Here is an 18071-nt window from a genome sequence, read left to right as displayed (position 1 = left end):
ACTTAGATAAATTCTAGGCAACAACATTCTCACAAAAGAAGAAATTCAATCTATGTTTAGATTTATTGTATAGGTCAACTTGAAAATTTCCATGTGACGACACCCCCACATTTGGTAGAATTAATTCTCCATACAAATTATTTATTCAAGTCTCTACTTGAAAGAATTTAAAGCGACAAAACCCCACATTAAAGAAATTAATCCGCAAAAATATTCTTTTTTCTATCAAAGGTTTTATTAAACATCATTATATTATTTTAATACAATGAATAAATCCATAATATGTGTACCATATTATAATTTTATGGTATCTCTCAAATATCTTTGCTCAAGTAGCACAAACATCATAAGGGATGCTCCATATTTTAATTCCAAAATATTTAAACTTCCTAAGACACTTCTCAAGTTATTGCACATATTGGTATACTATCAATCTTTCAAAAATAGAAGCCACTATAATAATTTACTTTAAAGTAAAATTTATCAAATCATCACTCAACTCATACATGTTAACATGTGGTCTCAAAATATAAAAATGAGTATATAATTATCGAACATTTCAATCATCATCAACGATACATACGTTTGATTAATATTAAATAAAATTCACTTGTATGAAATAATTTTTCCAATCACAAACTACATTTTTTTTAACCGAATCAAGAGCATCTAAAAATCCGGAAATAACTAAACATACCAACTAAGTTGGGATCTCGCGATGTCCCTATTCTCTACCTATAACTCTTAAATATATAAATAAATAAAAATAAAATATGTACAAGGGGGAGACTAGGCCTTACCATAAAGGAAAAAGAAGCAAAACCATTATTCAAACAATAACATATGAGATCTACTTATCCCATGAGAACTTTATAACGACCTTGCAGAGGGGAACCCTTAAAACGAGTGTTATAAGGTTGCCCTGCACTTCTAACTATTTTGTTATTTTTCTTGTGTTGGTGTTTGGAGACGTAAGGTGTGAATTCTTAATTCTCCGCATCAGCCCATGCTTGTCGAATAATTTGAATGTCTTTTTGAACCACTAACGGAAGTTCTCTGTTCTAAGTATCTCTTAAATATCCCGAACTCAATGAGTTGCAGGAATAACATTGTCAGTAGTATCCAAAACAGTAGCCTCTTCCCCACTCAATTTATTCATAAGTGCATCATCTGCAAAATCATGAATAACAATAGTATTCTCATCATCAAGATTAACATCAATATTAATATCATAATTGTTCACATGTTCCGCATCCATATTTACTGGTGTAATGATAGGCTCACTATTCAGTGAAATATTAAGAGCCACAATCCCTTCAACAATGTTGTCTTTCCTTGCTATCTCTGCTTCTTTCTTTATCGATCGGGCAACTTTGGAAGTGTTATCTTTCTCAATGTAAATGGCTTTCGTCTGAGGTTTAGCCATCACTGGTTTGCTGGCCCGCTCATCTCGGTTCATTGCCAATCTTGGTTGCAACTTGTTACAAGCTTTAACGGAGTGACCGATGGATTGACAGTGGGTGCAATAATCTGGTAGCTTCTCATACACCACATCAACATAAAACGCGTGGCCCTCTCGTTCCACCAATATTGCCTCAAATGCGCGTTTAGATAAATCTATATCCACCAACACTCTCGCATAGTGTCCAAAGGATCTATTTTTTGTGGCCTCATCTAACATCAAAGGTGTGCCAACTCCTCCTGCAATTTCAAACAAAGTTATCGGTCTCCAGTACTCCTGAGGAAGTTCATATATGTCATTCCATGATTGCACATGCGTTTGACGTTGCGTGTGAGGAAAAAAGTCAGGCTTCCATTTGACAACCGCAACAACCCAGGCTTTAGGTTACAATTACACAAAGACCAAGCTTTCCTTTTGTATAGGCATGGCAATGGGGCTGATCGGGGACGGTTTTTACCTTCCCCGTTCCCCATACCCGAATCATTGATAAATACCCGTTTCCCGCCCATTACCCGACGGGGATGAAAAATTGAACCCAAACCCCGTCCCAAATGAGTTCAGGTATACCCAAATGGGTTCGGGTATCCCCGAACCTTGCCCTGCCTTGTTGAACCTTACCCGAACCCAAAATTTGCCCGAATGCTGACATACATACAATACAAAAAATTTCAAATAATAAAGTACAAACCAAAATTTCAATGCATTAAACATACAAATGAAATGATATTTCAAAATATCAAACCAAAATTATCAGTGATATTATAAATAAATAGGGGTAATATAGTAATTTTATATAAACGGGCGGGTTCGGGGACGGGTTCGGGGTGGGTACCAATATCTCTGTTACCCGCCCCATCCCCATGTTTTGAAATCGGGGAAAACCCAAACCCGAACCCAAACCCAGTCAAATCGGTTTTTCCCCGTCAAACTCGGGGTGGGTTCGGGCGGGTACCCGCGGGTACGGGTTCTGTTGACATGCCTACTTTTATATTCAGCCAAACTGAAGCTAAATTCAAAAAAGCCCTTCCCAAGAAGGACAAGCTTCCATGGAGCAACGCCTTGCCATATCGATCCCAATTTTAAGGTGAGTTCTTTCGCTATAACAAGCTTGACTCCTTTTCCCATGATTAATCAACCATGCAGATGATTCCTGCAGTCATCAACGCTTCTGTGATACTCCTCCTCTGTAATTTTAACGCTGACTGAATCTCCCTTCACACAAGGTTGGGGAAGTTGGCTCAAGTTAAATTATTCGCCGTCGTTACACAGGATCTGTGCAAACGATTTTTTTTACTCTCAGTGGCTGGTAAAGTTTTGTTTTGTTGATCGGAAGGCGAGCCTGAAGCATAATTGGGCAGCACCTCATTGCAATTTCCATCTTGTGAATCGTGAAGAGTCGTTTTGTAAATCAAAGGAGCACCAGCCATCTCCGCAATACTTAACCATGAGCCTCCAATAGTGAATGGTAGTGATTGATGACCACATACGGGTTGAAACGTGTAAACTGTGGATGTAACGGTGATGCGACGCAGCAGATTCTGGTGGGCGGCGCTCAAACTAGGAAAATACAATCTTAAAAATCAAAACACAAACACCTATTAAATCAGTAAAATAATATGTCTTACACATATTAATACAATATCAATATTTGGTCTCATCTCAAGGAAATACAATCAAAGCAAAATAGATACTCAATATCATATTCTTTTTAACCCACTTGGGTTGGTTCATTCACTTCATTGATATTGGTTTGGGACCTGGGAGTATACTCCCCTTGAGGTCGGAGGTTCGATTCTCTCTGATGCAAATTTAAGTAGACTAATTTAGTTTCTTCGGAAAAAAAATCATATTCTTTTTCATGCCGCAAATATGAGGACTAAAACATAACTCCAACATTGACAATTTTCCATCAAATCTAAGATTTATTACAACATGCATATTCACATATTCCAAATAAAATGAATCAACAATATTCAACATATTTTAAAAATAATACTCAAGTTCAAAAATTCTAAGTCCAACGAATAAGACAATAATTATCAAAATAATTCACAACAATAAATTTAGTGGCATTAGACCATATATAATCAAGATATTTTCATAGAAATTCATCATACAATCATAATATCAACAAACACAAGATATGATTTGTGAAGTTTAGATATTAGAATATGTGTACCTTGTCCCTTGGGGATGGTTTCAATGGGAGAAAAGTTTAAAACTTCAATCGACTTGATTACACCATGCTCTTATAGATTGAACCGAGAAAATCAACAAATCATTTGTTCCAAAATAAAATTAATGATAATTCTACACATAATTTCATGTCAACATAAATACTCTTAAGATTGTTGGAAAAATATGATATGGAATTATTCTCATATAAAGAAATATTATCACAAATAAATAATACAGACTATACAATAAAATTGAAAACAAGAAGAACTTATCGGATTTGACTGAGGCGTGCAAATATATTGGGCTTAATAGTATTTCGCCATCACAGGTAAGTTATCCAGTGCAGTTGGTCTCATAGCTTATACCCTTCAAAATACAATCGTCACTTCTTACTAGCACCGCACGTGAATTAATAAGGTCTCAAGAACTACTTTTAAATGCTCATGAGAACTTTATTATTCTACTTATGTTACTCATTACCACTCTTCATTGTTTTGTCGTATAGAAAACTTATTATATATAAGCGCGCCATACCTAGATCCACTCTCATATGTTTACGTTGTATTCTTCTCTTCTTCAATCCAAATCATGATTGCTATTTATAAAGATTGTAACCGATGGTATAGCAACTAATAACATGAGCTAATTGACTAGACAACCATTTAATTATGAAACGTGTATATAATAAATAATTAGTTAATATATATAAATTAACTTTAAAATAAATTATTAGATAAAATATCCAACAAAAACTTCTCATATATGCAAAGCAAACACACTTTAAATTGCAAAAGGAAGGTGGAAAAAAAATAGTCACTTTATAAGTAAAAATATACTTTTTAGATTTATTGTACTTTTAATGAATTTAAAAAATTTCATAAGAATAGAAACGGTGGTTTACAAGCTACTTTGCGGCTGTTTTTAACCCCCGCTAACTAAATTATGAGTTCATACTAATAGTTTTTGGTTGTTGTCTTAAACCCTAATCCGTTCACTCAATTTGCTTAATTAACCTCCCGGTATTATTTTCTCCTATATTAATAATTCAAATCTCCCTTCTAATTTTGTTTTGAAGCATCCCTTTTACTGTTTTATAGTTTAATAATTTATTTTTTTTTGACTAATAGTTTAATTAATAATTTATAGATACATTAAAATATGTAATTCATTTAGACAAAGTACTCAGAAAAAATATTTTAGAAACAAGGTACTCAAATTTTTATTAATAATAGAGAATTTAGTGTTTGAAAATTCATATTTGATTAATTTTTTATTAAAATTATTATAAATTTTTTGAAGAGAGATTCATATAATATTATAAACATAAATAATATTGAAGTGTACATATATGTTAACTAGTTAGTTCTTATTAGTGTTAAAAATTGTGCTACCCGCTATTTGATTAAATTAAATCCATTATAAAATCAATGTATTCTTGTAGTGTAAGACATTTAGACCATTTGAGCAAGTAGTCAAAGAATTTAATCTCTTATCAAGAAATGTTTATAAAAAAATCTGAATAGGATAATATACCATATTACTCACGAGTTCTACGATAGAGATTAGGTACCGTTAAATAACGGTGGGAATATTGTGTCAATATTATGAAAGAAAAGAAATCAAGTAACACAAAATACAACACATTGTATAGAAATTTAAATATAATTTTACATATATACAATATTATGGTCGCTGAATTTTATATTACTTCGACTATTAATTTTGCAATCGTTGAAAACTTCTGATTTTGGTATGTTTCCCTTGTCTATCATGAATGATCAAAAGAAATACAAATAATAATAATAATAATAATAATAATAATAATAATAATAATAATAATAATAATAATAATAATAATAATAAAAGGTTGATAAAAAAATAAACTAACTTTGATTGCCAACAAGATTTGAATGTGAGATTCATACAAAGTTCAACTCACCACTTCGGTGAGACAAAGGGTCAAGGATGACCTATCAGTACTAATTATTGAGACATTTAATAATAATTTTAATTAAAAAAAAAGTTAATTTGTAACAAAGTAATAATATTTTTATATGGTAAATATTTTTTATTTTTAAATTGAAGTATAATAAGAGTATGATGGATTTTACGTTATAAATAAATTGGTCGATTTATAGACTTTTAATTTGTTTTTATACTACATGTAAATGAGGAGAAATATGACTGCAATTATAAAGTTTGTTTATGTGATGACCCTTTTTCTTTTGCTATTTCATGTTGTAACCAGCGATTTTAGTAAGCCCCTTTTCTGTTCCTTTTCTTATTTATTTTATACGCAAATTAAAAATAAAATTTGTAGTTACAGTTTGACTTTGTAATATCAAGAGGAAATTTAATTAAATTCAACTTAAAACATTTATAAAATAAGTGAGATATATTTACTTGGGCACAACTCTAAATGTAAATTATTTAGGTACACATACAAAACTAAATAAAAAATAGAAGAAAAGATGATTAAATAATACAATATCAAGTCCTATGACTAAAATATTTTACATTTAACTTTTTGTCAATTGTGTGTATGCGTCCAAATATTTTTTATTTGAATTTGTGTTTATGTAAGAATTATTATTCACTAGTGTAATTGGCATTGATATATTAATGATGTTTTCTTCTTATTTAAACAATTATCAATGTACAAAAATAAAATCGTCATCTTTCATTAACATTTTCTTTTATATATTTTTCACATTGCAGTACGTTATAAATGCAAGAGTGATTTTCACTGTCAAGATAAATTATGTACCCCTCCGCAAATTGGAAAGTGTCTTAATAAATTATGTTACTGCAGAATAGGTTAGTTGAAAAGTTATCTCGTTTTGTCTATAATAATTTGATGGAACTATTAACGCATGATATATGTTAAGAAATCTACAAGTAGAATTATATTATAAAATATAACTATTTGACTTTAAAAAAAATTAAATGTGCCAAAAAATATTTTAAGAGCAATATTTTTATATTGAATGGTTGAGTTTTGCTTTTCGCACTCCCGATTTACATGCACGTCCTCTAATATTCTAAATTTACACCTCTTGCTAGCTAGTTAGAAGGCAACAGTGTAAATAGCAAAAATTGAGAGAAAAAAATAGTTCGCTTTTTAGGTAACAAACCGCAAACTGAGTTTGTTTTCTAGATAGCAAACTGTAAACTGAGCTCACATTCTAGGATGCGAACCTTATAAAAATCAAATTTTTTTGTCTTCTTCATCCTTCTTTCATCTCTCATTAAATATATATATATATATATATATATATATATATATATATATATATATATATATATATTTACGATGTGTGTGTGGGTTTGTTGATAATGTCACAACCGTTCCAGTGGCAAATTAAAATATGATAAATGATAGTGGTCATATTTTTATAAGGTACACTATTTAAAGTGTAAAGGATTCACACTCTAAATAGCAATTTGTGTTTCAGTTTGTACTCTGCGTAGCGAGTGACAATATTTTATACTCAAACTCAACTTGTGAGCCCCCCATATGAATGAAAAAAATTCATGATAAAAAAGAGTTCGTTTTCTAGATTGCAAACTGTAAATTAAATTCGCTTTTTAGGGGTTTTGTTTGATATATCTTGAGCGGGTTGTATTTGCTTACTTTGTGGAGTGGTTAGGTGGTTTTTGTTGTGGTATTTCATTTTTTATGTACTACTGTTGTTACTGTTACTATTATTTTTTCTCATATTTAGTTTATAATATTTTGACCTTTTTAATTTCTATGATAGGGAAAAAAGAACCATTCGTGACATACAATTAATGCACATACAACTTTTGTATTATATATTGTCCAAACACAAATAAAATGATGTAAAACATATTACATTGGCATCTATTTATCTATATCTCTATGTAATCTCTATAAGCAAAGTTTAGATTGCTTCTAAACCTCCATTGTGCTATGTGGCACCTCTTAAAATGTTTCTTACATTTCCTTGTTTTATGCAATAATAATGTACTAAATAATGATTTTCATAAAATGATATTTATAAAATGGAATTGTTTAAAAACAAAATTTGGTCGCCGGCCCTTTCTTAAAAAAGAATATAGAGAATGACTAAAAAGAGTGTTCTTTATATTTATATCTTTAAGAGAAAAGAACGTAAGGTGAAACTATGTTCACATGGAACAAATTCTAAAAAAGGGTTGCAATATAAATTAGGTTTTATGTTATTTTATAAATTTATGTTAATTTTTTTTTATAAGCAATGTAACTATATTAAAATAAGTTTATGTTAGTGAAAATTGTAATTTTATAAACTATTTTATCATAAACTACCTTGACAAATTTATAATAATATATATAAATTGTATAAACTGTTTGCATAAATTCTAAAAAAACTAGGTCAAACAAATCCTAAAAATCTGAAACTTGAGAGGTCATGATTGGAAGAAAAAAAGCAAAAAGACTATTTTATGTCTCAGCTACATCGAACGTGTAGAAGTGAGTGATAATAGACCCAATTTCTTGGTACTACTTAATAAGTTGGAAGAAAACGAATCTTAACAATTTGCATATCAACATTATTATTAGCTAAGTTAGTCCAACACATTAGCACAAAATATTAATCATGCATGATGAATATGTAGAAACAATAACTTCAATTGATTAGTTTGTGTGCATTCTTCTCTAATGTAGTAGCATCTTTATATACCTAATAAAGTTGTTCATAGACTCTGGTGGTGGTGGTGGCAGTTTTCTGTTCTTAAAAGCCACAACAATTACCTGGGTGGGGAAGTTGTCGCTAGGTTGGAAATGACTTGAGTTGACTCGAACTCACATCAGCTCGAATTGACTCGACTTGTTAAGAATTTTTTCCAGCTTGAAACTCGGCCCAAATTCATTACGAACTGATTTTTTAGCTCAAATTTAAACTCATTTTAAGTTCACAAACAACTCGGTTCGACACGTTAGATTCAACTCATTAAGTGAATCATATGATTTTAAAATCAATTTTTTTTGTCAAAAGTTCAAAATTGGATCTTTAACATTTCCAACTATTTTTAAAAGAAAAGACAAATATTAAATTAAAATAAAAGTGATTCAAAATGTATAATGAATAAAATGTACAAGACCATCACCGGCTATGTCGATTTTGATCAGGTATGATCAATATGCGTATTATTTGTTTGGGTACTCAATATATAAAAATAATAATGGCCAACCCTAACTTTTTAGTCTAATTCCACCGTCTTATTCTTTCTCGTGAATGATATAATTGTAAAAATAATATCAATTGTCAACAAATTTAACAACTAATTTTGCAATTGTTTAAAACTATTATTGCTCTTTTCTGTATTTTCCCTTGTCTATCATGAATGGTTAAAAAAAGAAATACAAATAATAATGAAAGGTTGATATAAAGAAGTAGACTAACTTTGATTTTTGAATGCCAACAAGATTTGAATGTGAGGTTCATACAAAGATCAACTCACCACTTTGGTGAGATAAAGGGACAAGCATGACATATTGAAATGTACATGAGACATTTAACAATAATTTTTTTTTATAATTGAAGTATTAAGAGTACGATGGTTTTTACATTATAAATAAATTTGTCAAATCATAAAGTTTTAATATTTTTCTATACTATATACAAATGATGAGAAATATGACTGCAATTTTAAAGTTTATTTATGTGATGACCTTCTTTCTTTCACTATTTCATGTTGCAACTAACTATGGTGATAAGCCGCTTTTCTATTAATTTTTTTATTTATCTTAAACATAAAATTTCATAATTTTTTACTACTTTCGTCCCTAATTATAAGATTCTGATAGACGAAATGGTAAAGTCATTAAAAACTCTTAATTTCATATGTAAGTAACATAGTAGCTTAAAATAAAAGGTGCCAATTTTTTAGTTAACGTATAACTTTATAACATCAAAATACAAATCAAATCCAACTTAAAATATTTGTAAAATAATTCATTAGTGCAATTGTTTTTAATAATAATTTTCTCATATTGATTTTTTTTTAAAAAGAACATTATCTTTTATTAACATTCATTTATACATTTTTCCCATCTCAGGATCTCGTGGTTGCAAGTATGACAAAGATTGTCCAAATTATTTGTGTTACCCTCCTAAAGTTGGGAAGTGTTTTTCTAATAAATGTTACTGCAGTAATTAACAGGTTAGTTGAAAAGTCATCTTGTTTCTTAACTTTTTTTTCTCTCAACATTTCAAATTTCATTTTTAGCTGCAAAGGCAGAAGCAATACTAGGAGGACAATCGTCAACCCAAACAAGTGTTTCGCTTTCGGAAGATTTGAAGAACTACAATTTCTTTACATGATTATAATTAACTACTTCGATAAATAAAAGCGATATGATCATGTAAAGTAACCATCTATTTTACTTCTGCATTTAGCATAAGAATGATGTGAGATATAAAGTGAACAAATAGCACTCTCTTTTGTTCAATCTCTGCAACAACACTGTAATGATCCATCATCACCCTTCTAACAGAAAGCACCCCCTTTTGGGGCACAGGCAAACTCGAGAAATAAACCGAGGAAAACATCAACACTACTTGAATGTAAGCTTCCATACTTCACGCACGTTAGATGAACCATCGGTAATTTCAGCAACCAGGTTACTAGTCATGACACCTGCACAGATATAGGATTGTTATGAGAAATAGAACGTATAATAATAGCCACCACAGAGAGAAATCTCCGACTTCCTCCGCATAACATACCGAATAAATAACATACAAAGATTCAGAATAATAATTCTATTGCATATATCAATACTAGCTCACCATCTTTTTCCACCACAGACAGAAATCTGCGACTTCCTCCACCTACTCCGAAGTAATACTTCTTTGCAGCCATGTACACAACTCCATGAGGATGTATCAAGCACTTCAATATATGCATGACAACGAAAAAATTTATCATCAAAGATGCATATTAATACATATGGACAGATAAATGCACTCATATACATTGCAATTATCAAAACAATACCTTTTTGATAAGATTGTAGAGATTTTGAAGACTGTTGATGGAGTAAACTGTCTCTGCCATCAGAATAAAATCATAACCAGAACCTTCAATTTGTTTTTCATCGGTACCAACATGAAGGAGCAGTTTATCAATTTCACTCCAGTCACCAGCAAAAAAGCGAACTTCTGCCTTGTTATTTGTCAAGTGTGAAGGTGATGTTTGAGATCTTCCAGAAACATTTGCATTTACATTGGGAATAGTTAGACTATGTAGGACCTCGGCATTGAAGTCTTGAAAATGTACGACGGCCGCACCCTAAATCAACCATAATGAACACATTATTACATTTTTCAAATTTAACTGAAGAGACCAACGCAAAAGCCATAAAATGAACCATAGTTTCACCTCAAGTAAAGCATAGATTCCAGGCAGTCCATGACCGCATCCAACCTGAATCAAATATTTGAAAGTGAGTGATACTTTGATAGATGAACAACTTCCCTACCAAGAGACTAGGGCCCTATTTCGATAACAACTTAATTATGCACTTATCATATAAGTGTTTATAAGTGTTTACGTATAAGCTATTTGCATATTTTTATAATAAATGATAAAATAGTCGTCTATGTTGTTTTCATGAGCTATCCTAGAGTACTTACGAAAATAAGATGAAAAAAACTTGTGTCAAAGTCATAAATTGTTTCCATAAACTCTTCCAAACAGTCTCACAAGTGTTTATGACACTTGATAAGCTCAAATAAGTCAATCGAAATAGACCCTATCTTTGAGTATATCCTCTTGATCAATTTGTATATCAAATTGCGAAAGTTCTTCTAAGCAGGTACTAGACAATCTTCTATCAAACAGATAATAAATACAGTAGATCAGATCACAGAATCACCTGAAGAAAGAGATGCCCACCTCTAATACTCGCTTCCCACCAAATGAAATAAGCTGACTTTTGATATCTGAACGAAGGGCTTTAATTAGATCAAGTGAACCTTCCCACAGCTTCAGTCCTCCTAAGTCATAGGAAAGGACACCAAATTTACAATTGATTTAGTAGCTCAACATTATAGATTGAATGTCTGTCATATATTACATACAATCACTTCTATTTTCTTAAATTATTATCATTGCCTACATGTCAGTGTGTATCATGTCCAATGTTTGTGTCTGTGTCGATGCTTCATAGGGCATCACATCAACAATAACAATATGGAATGAATAAATAAACAAATGGAAAAGGAAAAAAAAATGCAAGGTGTAAAACACCACCCACCTTCATATTTTCCTGGAACTAAGTCAGAGTTGGATAAACCAAAAACTTGTTTAGTATTCACCCGTCCCTACAAGATTGTGAAAAAAGTAAGTTATAACAATAAAAAAAAAAGTAAAAATCTAATTTATCCCGTAATGTAAAATGTAGGAGTTTATCAATATAGTTCTTCACGCTCTCAATACTCTAAAATGATCGCCCATTAAAAAATGTTAATTAACTTCATCCTGCAAATATCGTTATAGTGCCTACAAATAATACTAACGAAGGAAGGAACTTGATTAATATTTTACAATTTCAAGAACCACCACACAAGCAAGAGAGACACAAAATCTTCGCCCAAAAGCATAAAACATTGAATTTATGGGTCATTTCACTTCTCCAAGAAATGTGGAACTTTCAACTTCACACTTGCTACACAACAACTGTTTGACTAGACTAGGTAAAATAGGTTGTTATGCTCCAACCATTTAACGAACCTAATTGAATATCTAGTCTCTTTTTTTGTTACATGTTAATGTTATAGATATGAAGTTTTCACCATTTTTACCCAGGAAAGGATCGAACTTTTTTCATAAGCACGAGTCAGGATCAAACTCCTGACCACTGCTTAAGGGGCCTAAGTCTCATACCACTTGGACCAATTCATCAATGGTAATTGGATATTTACTCTACTAATTAATACTAATTATAATTCACATTGTATTATTACAAGAATGAGAATTTTTCAACAAAGAAACAAACTTTACCTTAAACAAAGTAACCCCGTCAATATCTACCGAATCCACATTCTGCTTCCCGCATGAAGCAGCCTAATTTTAAGAATCAAACAATAAACAACTACGTTTCAAAAACGACATCGTTTCAACTCAAACAATCATGAACAGAAAAAAAAAGAACAAAGAAGAATCTACTAAACCTCTGAGTCAGAAGCAAAAACTTCAACACAAGGAGGAGGAGGAGGAGGAGGTGTAGCATTAACTTGTTGTGAAACATCGTCAAATATTCCGAAACCAGAACCTACGGAAGAGGAAAATAACTGAAATGTTTCGAAATTTGTTTTCTTAGAATTTACCTGTGGAAATAAAAAATAAAAAAACAAATATTAAATAATTGAGAAGAGAACAATGAAAAAGAAGAAATTATTATTGATTAGTTGTAGTGACCTTAGAATCACACTCTGAGTTCGACGCCGCCATTTTTTTGTTCTTCGAGCTTTTTTTACTTCTTTCGGCTTTCTCGTAAGTCATAACATAACGGTTTTTTCTTTTTTTGGGCTTTTGGGCTTTTGGGCTTTGCTAGTTTTGACGAATTTGAGCTGGGTTGGGCTGCTAGGTATTGAATTAGAATATTTCTCTTCCCACCCTACGTCTTTCTTTTCTACTCCGCCTAATTTTTTCATTTTTGTTACTTAAACATTGGGGTGGGAAGAGAAATCTTCATTGAACTGAACAGTTTTTTTATGCACTTTTGTTTACTTATTGCATTCACATTTTCTTCTTAGACTCGCCACTCCATTTTTTTTCCATCTTTTGTTAACCCTTCAGTTTTCAATAAAAAGCGGTGATAATATTGAGTTCGGTTAAAAGATAAGTAAAGTCTAATAAAAAATTGTTTCATCCAAAAATTAAACTTAAATGATTCATCTTTAGTGTAATTCATTAATCATTTGAGTTCAATCACTTGATAAATAAAATCTGACTAATAATTATTTGATCCATGCATCCCACTCGAATTCTCCAAAAGAAATTGTTTCCTAGAAATTGTTTTAGTATATTTTTCATGAATAATATTTTTTTTGCTCCATTATTTTTTACCGGGTCCTCTATTCTTATTTGTATAGATTGTTTGATTTTTTTCTTCTTACATTTAGATAATAAAAAAATTGGTAGCAATGTATAATTTGTATCTGACTATTATTAAAATACCATTTGTATATAAATACACTCAATATTTACTTTTTATATTCTAAGGGAAATTAATAGTAAAAGAGATATTTTTTTAAAAAAAACAATAAGTATATATAAATATAACAATAAACATGTTGTTGATCGAATTAAATCTCGGTTGTTAGCTTGGAAATGTCGTAAGCTATCTACCGGAGGTCGATCGGTTCTTCTTAAAGTTGTCTTGTTGTCTCTTCCGGTTTATTTTCTTTCTTTTTTCAAGACTTCCACATGTATTATTACTTTAATTGAATCTCTGTTTAAATAATTTTTATAGGGTGGGGATGAGGAGTTTCGTAAGATTCATTGAATTCATTGGGACACTATCTACTTAGATAGGAGTCCGAGAGGTCTTGGAGTTAGAAAATTGAAGGAGTTTAATATAACTTTGTTAGGAAAATGATGTTGGAGGGTGAAAATAGAAGAGGACGGTTATTGGAGCGGGGTATTATTGTGCAAATAAATATGGTTTGATTAGAGTAAAAATAGGAGATGGAGGGAGTAAGGCGTCATATCGATGGAAATATATTTTGAGTATGAAAAAAAGGTCTTTTAATGGGTTTGATGAGTGGTTTGAAAATTTTGCTATTTAGACCAATGTTTTAAGAACCGGACCGGACCGGCCGGTTCAACCGGGAACCGAACACAGCAGCTGTCCGGATGAGTGCTAAGAACCGGTAGTCTGTGGAACCGGAAAAAAAAACCGTTTTGAACCGTTCGGAATCGTCCTGAACCGTCCAAACCGTTGAACCGGGGGCGGTTTTAAAAAACCGGCCGGTTCGGAATCTACTTTAAAAAATAAATAAAAAATCATTTTTTCCCTGTTTATTGTTTCTTTTCGGTGTAATAGATTCCTAAGAGAAAAGGATAAAAAAATGATAAAAGAAAAATATACCAGATCTTGAAAGAAAAACATATTACATACTTTCATCCACAAATAACACAAGCTGACATGGTTTTTGTTCTTGAAAAAGATGATTATATTTTGATTCATATTTCATGAGAGGATAACTCAACAATAGAACTAGAGGAAATAGAAGAAGGATTGGGAGAAGAAGAAAAGATAGAAAACAAAGAAAGAAAAAAAGAAAAAAGAAAGAAAACAAGGAATGGAGGATGGAAAAGGTGGGTGGCGGCTGACTATGCTGCTACTTACTTTTTCATTTTATTAATTCTAGGGTTTGTTAGTACTTAGTAGTAGTAGTTTGTCTAGTTATATAAGTGGGCTTGGGCTTAAAAGTATTGATGTTTGATAAAAATAAAAGCTTAGAATATATCACACTAATAAGCCTAAATAATAACATTACTAATTTAGTAAAAAAAAAATTACTAATTAGTTCATTTCCATATTATTATTATAGAATAATTATATGAACGGTTCAATGGAAACGGTCCAATAACGATTGAACCGGTTAGACCGGTTGACCCTTGAACTGAAAGTCACAACGGTTCGATCTCCGGTCCGGTTCTTAAAACATTGATTTAGACAAGTGGGTGTAATACCCTCCTCTCACAATAAAAAACCGTGTAAAATAAAATAAAAAAATTGTTTTATAGTTTCACTTCAATCATTGAAGTTTGCGTACTGTGAGTGTTATGAAATTCAATGCTGAGATAGGTCAGGTCAAGTGAGAGAAGAAACCAACATTGATCCATCAAGAGCTGAGTCACATGAGAGAATGAACCAAGGCGTAACATTCGTGTGCACAAGGAAGAAGGGACACCCCATGTGAATTTTTTTTTTTTTTTTGAAAAAGCATGTATTATGTTTGTATGATATATTACTCACCTAATGTAATTCTCATCAAATTTCAAATTCAGTATTTTATATTGCAACACTTAGATTCTATTTTCAGTACCCTATCTATTCGGATCTGGATTTCTCATGTTATTCCTCTTCCGTTTCTTGTCATGCACTGATATGAATCATCAATCTATTAATTCATGTTGTTGACTACTTACATGAATTAGCGTAGGACCATTCAGTAGCAAGAGAGGTTTCGGTTCCTATCTCTTCATATTCTTTCGGCAAAGCGTAGAGATAGGCTAAGTATCATTACCATTACGGTGAAAATATTAAGTTTGATTAATTTGATGAGTGGAGATCTTAAGTTGTTTGATTAAATTGTTGTTTTTTCAAAAATTCATAACAAATTGATTTCAGGTAGACTAGTGGTTAGAAATTTCACCCTTAAAATGGAGAAGTGAGATATCCAGAATTCAAACATCAATCCCTTACGCAAAAATGTGATATCCCTTACCAATTGAAATAAGATGATGGAGACCCCTAACCGGTATTTCTACTATTTCAATCAATACACCATTATATATTCGACAAATAACGTCTCTCGTAAAAAATAAAAATTGGACAAACAATGTCAACTTGCATAAAGGGAGTGGCATTTACCAAAGAAAGTTATCAAACAAAAAGAAACATAATTCCAAAAGCTTTGCAAATAAAAGTAACCATTTTTTGTAATCGTAGATGGCTAGTAAAATGTTTTATGCTAGGGCCATGCATGTATAATGCAAACTATTATTGGTGGGTGTGTGATGACATTAGTCATTACATGGAAATAAAGACCATTTTCAAGTATTTTTAGAGGTTTTTGACCTAAATCATGAAGAATGAAACATTGATTTGAAGCTACATGCGAAGAAAGATAGCAAATGAAAATTGGTGGATTGTATAGTATTTTTACGCCTAAAACGGAAGTTTTTCCGCCTGGGGCGGAAATTTCACTGAAGAACCAAGATTGCTCTCTGTTTTGCCGTTTCAGGCGGAAAAAGCTGTGCCTGAAACGTAATTCTTTACGCCTGAGGCGGAAATTCTGTGCCTCAGGCGGAAAACGTTACTTTTGATCATTTTTATAAAAAGGAAACATCAGATCTGGATCATTATCGAATTTTTACGCAAAAGAACAGCTATTGGAGCGATTTTGGAGGATCAAGAGCGACCAAGCAAGGATTCAAGTGTGGAAACACATCAAGATTCTTCTTGTAATCATGCTTTCTTTCATTTTATTTGATGTAATTTCTGAATTTGCAATGTCTAGCTAAATTCTCATGATTGGTCCTTAGGTGATTCTAATTACTTTTGATCTTGAACTATGTGATTGTCATATGATATGATTAATGAATTACGAAGTTAGTTTCTATTGATTGTTCTTTGTGCTTAATGCTTTGTATGAATTCGCGACTTATATGATGATTGCAATGATTTGTTTTACTATGACGATAGGAATAAATCATCGATCTAGGAACGATTGATCAATTAATTTTCACTTAAGAAATTTTGGATTGTTAATTGAGATTAAGAGATTAAAGTTTTTCTTCCTCACATGATCATAGGTCTTACTAAGAAATTAGGGATTGATGATCATGAGAGAGGATTATGTTACCAAGACATTGGGCATAATCAATTGTGTTTTGATCAAATCATGAAACTAATTTGAATAATTCGTTATCATACATGGCGTTACCAAGAGAAATAGTAATTAGATGACCCAAAAAGGACCAATCGTTTTTCTTACATCAATCTAAACACCAAAGCAATTCCAAAGTTTAAAAGTCTGAACTTGAAACCAAACAAGAACCCCCTTTTTACAATTTATGTCAATTTACATGAGTATGTCTTCAAATTACAATTGATTTACAACAATCCCTGCGGAAAGAACGATTTTATTATACTACTTGACGGCTATTTAGTACACTTGCTAAATTTCTATCAAGTTTTTGGCGCCGTTGCCGGGGATTGTTGATTAAATCAACAAGGCAATTGAGTCATACTTTTAAATTTTATTGTTTTATTGATTAAGTTTTTGTTTATTTTAATTATAAATATATATATAAAAAAAAATATAGTTTTGAATTTTATTTTCATTTTCATTCTTGTGTAGTGCAGTTGCTTCTTAAGGTATTTTCTGATTGTTTATGCAAGGTAGGAGAGTAGCAAGAGAACTTGTCTTTGATCCTGAAATAGAGAAAACAGCTAAAGCAAACAGGAAAGCAGTTCGGTTAGCCCGAGAGGCTGCCCGGTTAGCAGGTGTTGCACAAGAAAGTAGTGAAGAAGCGGTTTCTAGTCCAAACACATCGGACAACGAAGCCAACATCATGGCTGAAAATCCACCACCACCTCCACCAGTTGTGCCTGAGAGGTTGTTAGGTGACTATGGGCAAAGAAACAATGGAGAGCTTGCCAATCTGGGTTTCCAACCGA

General features: G+C 31.6%; 2 protein-coding genes and 2 long non-coding RNA genes across 6 annotated transcripts; 2 read left to right on the top strand and 2 right to left on the bottom strand.

The window, feature by feature from the left end:
- Nucleotides 1-1087: 1087 nt before the first annotated feature.
- On the bottom strand, nt 1088-2889 carry LOC123892160. Its single transcript, XM_045941983.1, has 2 exons — nt 2757-2889; nt 1088-1701 (listed from the first exon to the last, which is right to left on the bottom strand). The coding sequence occupies exons 1-2, from the start codon at nt 2887-2889 to the stop codon at nt 1088-1090; spliced, it is 747 nt and encodes a 248-aa protein (XP_045797939.1).
- Nucleotides 2890-5746: 2857 nt separating this feature from the next.
- Nucleotides 5747-7603, top strand: LOC123890695. The gene is made up of 3 exons (XR_006802928.1): nt 5747-5896; nt 6359-6457; nt 7402-7603. It is a non-coding gene; the product is annotated as an uncharacterized LOC123890695 (long non-coding RNA).
- A 1674-nt stretch (nt 7604-9277) lies between these two features.
- LOC123890696 lies at nt 9278-10100 on the top strand. 3 transcript variants are annotated; one of them, XR_006802930.1, is made up of 2 exons: nt 9278-9358; nt 9708-10100. It is a non-coding gene; the product is annotated as an uncharacterized LOC123890696 (long non-coding RNA). The 3 variants fall into 3 exon arrangements; XR_006802929.1 differs by lacking the exon at nt 9278-9358 and adding an exon at nt 9421-9494; XR_006802931.1 differs by lacking the exon at nt 9278-9358 and adding an exon at nt 9438-9463.
- On the bottom strand, nt 10013-13170 carry LOC123890694 (histidine protein methyltransferase 1 homolog). The gene is made up of 9 exons (XM_045940350.1): nt 13073-13170; nt 12826-12981; nt 12656-12718; nt 11910-11976; nt 11549-11649; nt 11033-11077; nt 10649-10942; nt 10441-10543; nt 10013-10288 (listed from the first exon to the last, which is right to left on the bottom strand). The coding sequence occupies exons 1-9, from the start codon at nt 13154-13156 to the stop codon at nt 10206-10208; spliced, it is 996 nt and encodes a 331-aa protein (XP_045796306.1). The 5' UTR covers nt 13157-13170; the 3' UTR covers nt 10013-10205.
- Between the last annotated feature and the right edge of the window lie 4901 nt (nt 13171-18071).

Source organism: Trifolium pratense, linkage group LG6 (genome assembly GCF_020283565.1).
Source record: "Trifolium pratense cultivar HEN17-A07 linkage group LG6, ARS_RC_1.1, whole genome shotgun sequence".
NCBI lineage: Eukaryota > Viridiplantae > Streptophyta > Magnoliopsida > Fabales > Fabaceae > Trifolium > Trifolium pratense.
Note: the sequence above shows the minus strand (reverse complement) of the source record. Positions and strands in the feature narration are given on the sequence as shown.

What these genes read in the sequence shown, in the direction of transcription:
- LOC123892160 (XM_045941983.1), bottom strand. Translation starts at nt 2,889, where the DNA reads ATGGCTGGTGCTCCTTTGATTTACAAAACGACTCTTCACGATTCACAA. An exon ending in AACTTTACCAGCCACTGAGA is followed by an intron (nt 1,702 to 2,756) that starts GTAAAAAAAATC and finishes TTGAAATTGCAG; the next exon opens with GAGGAGTTGGCACACCTTTG.
- LOC123890694 (XM_045940350.1), bottom strand. Translation starts at nt 13,156, where the DNA reads ATGACTTACGAGAAAGCCGAAAGAAGTAAAAAAAGCTCGAAGAACAAA. An exon ending in AGTTCCAGGAAAATATGAAG is followed by an intron (nt 11,650 to 11,909) that starts GTGGGTGGTGTT and finishes CCTATGACTTAG; the next exon opens with GAGGACTGAAGCTGTGGGAA. An exon ending in GTGGGAAGCGAGTATTAGAG is followed by an intron (nt 11,078 to 11,548) that starts GTGGGCATCTCT and finishes TATTTGATTCAG; the next exon opens with GTTGGATGCGGTCATGGACT.